The 9,991-nt window shown below is 47.0% G+C and overlaps 1 protein-coding gene across 3 annotated transcripts; it reads left to right on the top strand.

Annotated features, from left to right (window-relative positions):
• Positions 1 to 1,178: 1,178 nt before the first annotated feature.
• Positions 1,179 to 5,788, top strand: thumpd1 (THUMP domain containing 1). Of its 3 annotated transcripts, none has more exons than XM_007908211.2 (5): positions 1,179 to 1,378; positions 1,913 to 2,127; positions 3,067 to 3,244; positions 3,890 to 4,141; positions 5,295 to 5,788. In XM_007908211.2, the coding sequence occupies exons 2-5, from the start codon at positions 1,924 to 1,926 to the stop codon at positions 5,612 to 5,614; spliced, it is 954 nt and encodes a 317-aa protein (XP_007906402.2). In that variant the 5' UTR covers positions 1,179 to 1,378; positions 1,913 to 1,923; the 3' UTR covers positions 5,615 to 5,788. The 3 variants fall into 3 exon arrangements, with proteins under 3 accessions (XP_007906402.2, XP_042197026.1, XP_007906403.2); XM_042341092.1 differs by having other exon boundaries at positions 1,916 to 2,127; XM_007908212.2 differs by having other exon boundaries at positions 1,186 to 1,378; positions 3,893 to 4,141.
• The last annotated feature ends 4,203 nt before the right edge of the window (positions 5,789 to 9,991 follow it).

The following is a 9,991-nucleotide window of genomic DNA, read 5'->3' on the forward strand; positions in this document are numbered from 1 at the left end:
TAATAATATTATTCGTTGCATTTGATATTGGGCCTTGCCACATCCCACAAACAAGGATTATTATTATTATCACTACTACTAAAGGGAAAGATTCAGGCATAACAGAACCGAATATCATTATTTGAACAGAAGTAAAATAGTATGTATGGAAACTGAAAATGACCTGGGGGTCCTGATTGACAATAAATTGAAGCACTCCCAACAATTGCTCTGTGGCAGTGAGTAACGATGTTGGGATGTATCAAAAGATCAATAGCAGACGAAATAGTGGGGTAATCCTGCCTCTATAAATCATTGGTGAGACCATACGTAGAGACTGTGTACAGTTCTGGTCGCCACAGTACAGAAAAGATATTGGAGAAATCGAGAAGATACAGAGAAGGGCAACCAAAGGGGCAAAACAATGTAGACCTCTTTGCCTTCCCTCACCCCTACACCACCCCTCCCCCATGCTCGGGCCCCGACAGCTGACTGTTCGGCGCTCTGGGACGTCCTTCCGATGTGAAAGGCGTGGAGTCCTGTAGCTCAGTGGTTAGAGCACTCGCTTTGCAAGCGAGAGACCTGAGTTCAATTCCAGGCAGAGGGCCAAACCTTGGGCAAGTTTCCTTACTCCACACAGAGCCTAATAATAATCCCTCCAAAACCAAAAACAATAATAAATTGGTCATTTTCAATCTACGACTGTTTGTGGGACATTGCTGTGCGCAATTGGCTGCCGCGTTCGCCCACAAATATACAGTCAACTCACTTTACAGTATATTCTGTGAAGCGCTTTGGGACGTCCTCCCGACGTGAAAAGCGCTATATCAAATGCAAGGATTATTATTATTATTATTATAAATGCCATTTTGTTGTTGTTGTTGTTGTTGTAGATCATGACAGGCTGTTTCGACTTGGCCAGAACAGTAAAGCCAGCGGACACGGCCCGCGGTTGAAGGGAGTAAATCCAGAACGGATCTACGCAAACACTGTCCCAGCGAGCGAATAGTGAGCCTGCGGGCGGTCGAAGCAGGAAATGTTGATTCCTTCAAACTCAAATAAGTTTTCTTTCGGGAAATAACGTGACGGGGATGCGGCACAAGAGGCCGTTCGGGACACGTGTGCCTGCCGGGGTGGGGGAAGGCGAACGAGGTGGACCTGCTCTTGAAGCGGTGGGCGGGGGGAGAATGAGAGACGCGAGGGGAGGAATTGACGGCACTAGGACCCAGAGCCGGTGTGAACAGTTGCTCATCGAGCGTCGCAGCCATATGATGTCAAGAGGCAGAGGCACCGGAGCCTGACTTGCCCGAAGCCAGTGTTGAGTGCCTCCGTCCGCAGGTGGCCGGCTGCCTGGATCCACGGCCGTTTGCCTCCGCCTGCCCGTGGGGACGTGACGGAGGTGCGGGGCTCGGGGCAACGGGGTGGGGGCCAGGGGCGAGGGACCAGGTCGGAGTTGGTGCACTCAGCCTGGTGGTCCCTGGGGGTGAAGTTGACGCTGTTCGTCTTTATCTCCTTATGCTCTCGAAGAGATTATTAGCCCCCCAGCCCCCCCCCAGGGCGAAACGAGAGAAAGAGAGAGATACAGGGAGAGAACAGCCCTTGGCTGTTCTCTCCCTGTATCTCTCTCTTTCTCTCGTTTCGCCCTGGGGGGGGGCTGGGGGGCTAATAATCTCTTCCAAAAAAATAATGTGGTCGCTCAATCCACGCCCGTTCGCGGGACGCTGCTGCGCGCGAATCGGCGGCCGGGTTTCGCCCGCGAAACGCGCGGTCACTCCGCCCGGCAGCGTTGCCCGCGAAGCGCCCCCCAGAGGTCTCGGCGGCCCGATCGCGGCCGCCCGGCGCGAGGGTTGTTCTGACCGTCGGCCGTCGTTCGTGCTTTTATTTTTATTTTTTTTTGCCTCCTCCCCCCCACCCCGCACCGAAAAAAAAAAAGCAGCCGCAGCGATGGCCACGGAGGCGAGAGGCAAGAAGAGGAGCAAGAGTCAGTACCAGAGCACGGCCGGGGGGAAGCGGCAGCGCTCTGGCCGGGAGCTGGAGGTGGGAATGCAGGGAATGCTCATCACCTGTAACATGAACCAGAGGAAGTGCACGGCCGAGGCTTACAGCCTCCTCAACGAGTACGCAGACCAACTGTATGGCCCCGAGAAGGTACAGGCTGCGGAGAGGTGGGGGGGGGTAGGGCGGGGAGCGAGAGGCTGGGTTGGGGTGAGAGGCGCGGGGCGTGTGGGGAGGGGGGGCTGAGAAGCGTGGGGGGGTTGGGGGGGTTACACATGACTAGAGTGACCGTACTCTGAGCCTACACCCCCAGTTTCTGGAAATCAGAGAATAGAAAGGCGGACATCAAAGACAATGAATAATAATCCTGGCATTTGATACGGCGCCTTATGTCGTTGAGACGTCTCAAAGCACTTCACAGGATACGCTGTAAAGTGAATTGACTGTATTTGGAGTCCTGTAGCTCAGTGGTTAGAGCACTCGCTTTGCAAGCGAGAGACCTGAGTTCAATCCCAGGCAGAGGGCGAAACCTTGGGCAAGTTTCCTTACTCCACACAGAGCCTAATAATAATCCCTCCAAAACCAAAAACAATAATAAATTGGTCATTTTCAATGTACGACTGTTTGTGGGACATTGCTGTGTGCAATTGGCTGCCGAGTTCGCCCACAAATATACAGTCAATTCACTTTACAGTCTATTCTGTGAAGCGCTTTGGGACGTCCTCCCGACGTGAAAAGCGCTATATCAAATGCAAGGATTATTATTATTATTATTATTATATTTTGTGGGCGAGGGGGGAAATCAGAGATGAGGGGGACATCGACAACAATCAATTGCATTTATCCAGCGACTTTCATGGCAGGTGGACGTCCCACCGCGCTGGACAACGAGGGGTTTGCACCCAAAAGCTGGGGGCTGGCTGGGATCGGGGTGGGGTTGGCGGGGGAAGGATTTTTGAGAGTGTTCCCAGATTTGACATGGTCACCCCGGGAGGTGTATTGGTGTACAGGCTGTGTAAGTGTGTTGGTCTGTGGCTGTGTTGATCTCTGGTTGGACTGGCCTCACTCTCCTCTCTGCTGAACCGCCCGCAGTTTGCTGAGGACGACGGGCAGTCGAAGAGCGAGGGCGAGGAGTCGGAGGATGACGTGGAAACCGCTTTGAAGAAGGAGGTGAACCAAATCTACACGTCCACCGCAAGGCAGCTGCGGAGGTTCCAGGCCCTGGAGAGCGGGGCCAACAATGTGGTCTTCATCAGAACACTCAACATTGGTGAGGCTTGGATTCTGGAGAAGGGGGCCAGGGGAAGGGGTGAGGTGAACTGTATTTCATTTGTATTGTGGTCAGCAAGGGAAGGTCTTGCATTATACATAAAGGAGAAAATGGCACCTATTTAAGATACTGTGGAGTCCTGTAGTGTAGTGGTTAGTGCACTCACCTCGCAAGCGAGACAACCTGGGTTAGATTCCTGACTAGAGTGAAACCATAGGCAAGTTTCCTTACTCCACAAGCCTCTGTTTAACTAGCAGTAAGTAGGAACCTGGTTGTTAGTCGATTGGCTGTTGGCTTTTCGGGGGTCAATAATCCCTCTAAAAAACCCCAAAAAGTGGTCACTCAATCCACGACTGTTTGCGGGACGCTGCTGTGTGCAATTGGCTGCCATGTTTTGGCCACAAAATAGTCAATCCACTTTACAGTATATTCTGTGAAGTGCTTTGAGATGTCTCAACGTCTCAAATGCAAGAATGATGATGATTATTACAATTATTAATATTATTATTTTTATCTCTGCTCCTCCAAGACCTGCCAATGAGCCAGGATGGCTGGTCCGTCGTCAACAGTGCCCTGGAGTAAATTTGCAGATGAGGATTCTTTTAAATCCAGATATTATATTTTTTTCTCTCTCGTTGTCAAAAGCAGAACCGGACAAGCTGGTGCATCACATTCTGAAGGATCTGCACACGACCAAGAAGAAGAAGACGAGAGCCATTCTGCGCATGTTGCCCGTTTCAGGCTCGTGCAAGGCTTTCATGGAGGAGATCCCCAGATACTTTGAGACCTTCATGGAGCCCTGGTTCAAAGCCCCCAAGAAAGCCACCTTCCAGATCGTCTACAAGGCCAGGAACAACAGTCACATGAGTAGAGACAATGTCATCAAGGCTCTGGCAGGTACATTGAAGCAACTTAATTACATTTGTATAGTGCCTTTTATGTAGGGTGGATCTCCCAAGACAGTGGACAGTCAGGGATTTGTGGAGTCCCGTAGCTTAGTGGTTAGAGCACTCGCCTTGCAGACGAGAGGACCTGAGTTTAATTCCTGGGCGGGGGAAACTTTATTACTACTAATAATAATCCTTGCTTTTGATATAGCGCTTTATCATGTCTTCGAGATGTCTCAAAGCACATCACAGAATACACCGTAAAGTCAATTGACTATATATTTTGTGGGCGAAATTTTTGTGGGCCAATTGCGTGTAGCAGTGTCCCACAAACAGTCATGGATTGAGTGACCATATTATTATTATTATTACTTAAGGCAAGTTTCCTTACTCCACATGGCTGCCTCTCTTTACCTAGCAGTAGGTAGGAATCTGATTGTTAGTCGATTGGTGGATCACTTTTCTGGGGGTAATAATCCTTTCAAAATAAAATTTAAAAACATAAAAAATTTCATCCCCGAGGTGAAGGGACTGTTGGATGGTGATCTAAAGGCCAGAAAGGTTGAAGGTCCGACCGTCGATGGTGGGGCGGGTTGCCCGGAGCCCATTGAGTGGAGGAAATGGACAGGTCACAGAAGGGGTTTGGATGCTATACAAATGCAATTTGTTGCTGCTGTTGTTATTTGTTATTGTTCTGTATTGTGCGTGTGGGTTGGGTGTTTGTGTTGTCTGTGTGTGTCGTTATGTGTGTGTTGTTAGGTATGTGGGTGTGCCCGTGTGGGTGTGTGCGTGTGGTGTGTTGTGATGTGTGTGTGCGCGCGCGCGTGTGGATGAATGTTGTGATATGTGTGTGTGGGTGGGCGTTGTGATGTGTGTGCGGGCGTGTGGGTGTGTGTGTGTGGGTGAATGTTGTGATATGTGTGGGTGAGTGGGTGTTGTGATATGTGTGTGGGTGGGTGGGTGTTGTGATATGTGTGTGTGGATGGGTGTGTGTGTGGGTAAATGTTGTGATATGTATGTGTGGGTGACTGTTGTGATATGTGTGGGTGAGTGGGTGTTGTGATATGTGTGTGTGTTGTGATGTGTGTGTGGGTGGGTGTGTGCGTTGTGTGTGTGTTGTTGTTGGTCGTTGCTGAGGTGATTTGTCCTGCTTCTGTCCCCAGGTGTAGTGATCAGCCTGAACCCTGAGAACAAAGTGGACCTGAACAACCCAGAGTATACCATCATTGTGGAGATAATCAAGAGTGTTTGCTGTGTGAGTGTGGTGCAGGACTATATTCTCTTCCGCAAGTACAACCTACAGGAAGTGGCCAAGAGCGAGACGGAGGAAAGTCGGGGAACACAGCCCGAGCCGGACAGGAGCCGGTGTGTGATCGAGCCCCGGGAAGGCAAGGAGGCAGAGATCAAATCTAGTGGGGAGGAGCAGGAAACGTCTGTCACAGGTGAGAGTGAGAGGTCCCAGGAAGCGACCAGCCAACAGTAGAGAGACATCACTCCCAGCGAGTCAGACCCACTCTGTTCACTGCCCAATCGCTGGTTATCAGTGTGACCTCTTCCCATATCTATTGCATTTTTTTTACCACAGAGATTTTTCCTGAGAGCTCGTAAACGTACCACAACGTCTCTTTTTCTTAATAAAGTGAGTTTTGTTCAGTTTTGTCTGTCTGCAAACCTCTTTTTTTTGGTTTGGTCAGTCGGGTGTCGACACGTGCTGAAACCCATCACCGTGCTTAAGATCCAAACCAAACCAAAATTCCATACATCCCACCTACACATGGAAATCCCAGAGAATGATTGCTGGAATGGAATGCGCTCTCCCTCCCCGGAAAGTATTAGGCGCAGGTTGGCAAGTGCCAAGACTTGGGGACCCGAGAGTGTGCATCGGGGTCCTGCAGGGCACTGTCAGAAAAAATTGTTATGGCAAAGAATATGTGGAAGCTTCTTAAATTCCAGTCTTAGTTAAGAAGTCCTGTAGCGTGTTGGTTAGAGCATTCGCCTCGCAAGTGAGTGGACCTTGATTCGATTCCTGGATGGGGCAAAACCTTAGGCAAGTTTTCTTTACTCCACACCTGTTTACCTAGAAGTAAGTAGGAACTCAGCTGTTAGTCGATTGGCGGATCGCTTTCGGGGGATATCCTTTAAAATTAAAAAAAAGTCACTCCATCCACGGCTGTTTGTGGGACACTACTGAGCGTAATTGGCTGCCGCATTTCGCCCACAAAATACATAGTCAATTCACTTTGCAGTATACTCTGAAGCGCTTTGAGACGTCTCAACGGTATGATAAGGCGCTGTATCAAACACAAGGAATATTATAATAATTTAGAAGCTGTTTTTCTTTTTAAGCACTGCGGAAAAGACGGCTTCAAATTGAGGCTGGAGTTTAATATTTTCCCTCGGGCTGCCTGGTTTTACAGTTTAAGGCAAGGCACTCACACAGGCAGAAAAAGGGAGATTAGGAATAATTTCAGGCTTTCGGGAGGCAGATTTCTACCTATTTTGAGAGTGTGTTTGTGAGTAAATTCAGTTGATGGAATTTCTGTTCAAACGAACAAGAAAAATTTGCTGAGTGAGGTTTTCAACATTTTGCCTGTTTCTTTGCTTTTTTTAAAAAAAGTGATGGAACCGAACCTGATTTAGATCCAGTGGGTTTGAAATTCCACCTAGTCTTAACCTGTAAGACCATTTTGTCTTAAAGTTTAAGATTCTGCAGAATTATGGAAAATCCATTCTGAATTTGGAAGCTGCTTTTTTTTCATCCCCTAACAACTGTGGAAAACTGGCTTCCAAATTAAAGCTGACTTAAAGAATTTCCCACAAATCTGAGTGATTTTAAATTTTAAGACACGAGCGGATTTAACAGGATAAGTAGGACTGAATGAATTTTCAGGCCCCAGTGCCCCTATTGCAGTTTTGACCATTGGACTCTGATTACAGGATAATCAGAGTCTAATCTGTGCTAGTTTTTGGAATTCACTAAAGTGTGTCAGCCTGGCTCAGTTGGCAGCGCTCTCGCCTCTGAGTCAGAAGGTTGTGGGTTTAAGCCCCACATCCGGACTTGGAACTCATACCCATAGAGTCTAGGTTGACACTCAAATGCAGTGTTGAGGGTGTGCTGTATTGTCGGGTGCCATCGACCATTCGAGACATTAAACTGAAGTCCCGTTTACCTGAACTCACATAGCACATGAAGAGGGAGCACTGTGTTATCGGAGGTGTCGTGCTTTAATAATAATAATAATAATAATAATAATAATCCTTGCATTTGATATAGCGCTTTTCACGTCGGGAGGACGTCCCAAAGCGCTTCACAGAACACACTGTAAAGTGAATTGACTGTATATCTGTGGGCGAACGCGGCAGCCAATTGCGCACAGCAATGTCCCACAAACAGTCGTAGATTGAAAATGACCAATTTATTATTGTTTTTGGTTTTGGAGGGATTATTATTAGGCTCTGTGTGGAGTAAGGAAACTTGCCCAAGGTTTCGCCCTCTGCCTGGAATTGAACTCAGGTCTCTCACTTGCAAAGCGAGTGCTCTAACCACTGAGCTACAGGACTCCACGGCTTTGGCTGAGCTGTTAAACTAAGCTCCTGTCTGTCCGTTCAGGTGGGCATTAAAGATCTCTGTGGCACTATTCAAAAGCACAGAAACGACAGGGAAAGAGTGGGCAACAAGATTAGAGAAGAGAGCTCCAGTGGGGAAGCGAGCACCAGTACCAACACGATGGGGAGGAGGAAGAACAGGAAATGGGATTAGAGTAGAGAGCTCCAGTGGGAATTTAAAGTTGAACAAGAACAAAAGGAGTGAAAATAAAAATGAACAAGAATGGGGAACAGGAGGAATTATAACAGAATTAGATTCTAATCGATGGTCTCTGTAAAATGGCTGTGTTTCTGGGCACATTGTTCAGCACATAAGTGAATCCAGTTGTTGATTTGGAATTGACAATGTTGGCTTCCTTTCTGCCAGTCCTGGAGAAGATTAACAAAAGCAGCCAGAGGATCTTCAGAACATAAATATGCCATGTCTTGTCAACAGATTATTAAACCATGTGCAAGAGTTGGGACAAATCTGGAGATTTACTTTTCTTTTGCATAATAATTATCTAAATGATATATAAATATAAACCACAAACTAGGGCTTACCTTCTTCCTCTCTTCTCCCCCCCCCCCCCCCCCCGACCCTGCCTTCATCTCCCCCATCTTTATTTGTGGGACACTGCTGTGCGCAATTGGCTGCCACTTTATAGTATATTCTGTGAAGCGCTTTGAGACGTGATAAGGTGCTATATCAAATGCAAGGATTATTATTATTATTGTTAATCGGTGAGTGGCTGTTATTCCTGGAATGAACAATAATAATAATAACACATGCATTTGATACAGCGCCTTATCATGTCTATGAGACGTCTCAAAGTGCTTCACAGAATATACTGCAAAGTGAATTGACTGTATATTTTGTGGGCGAAATGCAGCAGCCAATTGCACACAGCAGCGTCCCACAAACAGTCGTGGATTGAAGTGAACTTGCAGCAATGTTATAAGATAACCATCAGTAAAAGTTAACCGTGGTGCTCTATGTCTCCAATAACTGCCTGAGTTTCGTATGCTTACACAATAAAGCAATGTATTTGACAACTAAATGATCCTCACATTTGATATCATGCCTTACAAGACTGGAGTAGGGTAGTCGTTAGAGCACTTGACTCACAAGTGAGAGGGCCTGGGTTTGATTCCTGGACAGGGCAAAACTTTAGGCAAGTTTCCTTACTCCACCTGCCTCTGTTTATCTAGCAGTAAGTTAGTTGATAGGTGGATTGCTTTCCCGTGGGCAATAATCACTCCCCCAAATAAATACTAAGAAGAATTTGGTCACTCAATCCATAACTGTTTGTGAGACATTGACAATTTTTTGGGGTAGGGATTATTAACCCCGGAAAGCAATCCGTTATTTGGCTAATAACCAGGTTCCTATCTACTGCTAAGTAAACAGAGATGTGTGGAGCAAAGAAACCTGCTTAAGGTTTCGCCTCACCTGTGAATGGAACCCGGGTTCTCTTGCTTGTGAGGCGAGTGCTTTAACCACTACACTACAGAACTCTGGTGTGTTCACTGAGAGCCACTTGCCGAGATGTGTGAGATGTGTGAGACTACGGGAGTGACAGTGGGCAGATGGCTTGCCAATGTGGTCTGCACTGGTTATCAGTGTCTAAGCTGGAGAAGCTCCTGTGGAGCAGTGAGTCCCCACTGTGTCTGGGATCCTTTTATCGCAGGATTCCAACACCTGCAGCTCCTGGGTGAAGTTTGCCAAAGACTTTGCGACCAGATATCGCTCACATCAAATCTGATGTCTCTTTCTCATCTCACAACGGATGCCAACTGAGCTGGGATGTGGAAGGTACGACTCACCAATAAATATACATTTTAAAGAAAATGACACATTGAAGGGAGGTCTAATTTGTCTCTCTCTGGCTAAATTGAAAAAAGACTTGAATGTCGTCTTGGTAACTGTGATTAAAGTTCTTATCAAAATTACTGGGTAATTTTTCCTTATGAACCTGTTAATCAAGATGTAAACTGTTTTATGTAGATCTAAGCAGGCTGTGAGTTCTTCTGTTTAATTAAGCTACAGTCAGAACTGTATCATTTCAGCATTGGAGGGAGAGAAATACTCAATTTGATTTTTGATACTTTTCCAGCGCAGCCTGTAAGCAAATGAGATGTGCCATCGGTGCCTTCACAACAGACGTCTTCACCATTAAAAACCTTCGTAGTAATAATAATAATCCTTGCATTTGATACAGCGCCACATCACATTGTTGAGATGTCTCAAAGCTCTTCACAGAATATACTTTAA

This window comes from Callorhinchus milii, unplaced genomic scaffold (assembly GCF_018977255.1).
Source record: "Callorhinchus milii isolate IMCB2004 unplaced genomic scaffold, IMCB_Cmil_1.0 Scaffold16, whole genome shotgun sequence".
NCBI classification, from domain to species: domain Eukaryota; kingdom Metazoa; phylum Chordata; class Chondrichthyes; order Chimaeriformes; family Callorhinchidae; genus Callorhinchus; species Callorhinchus milii.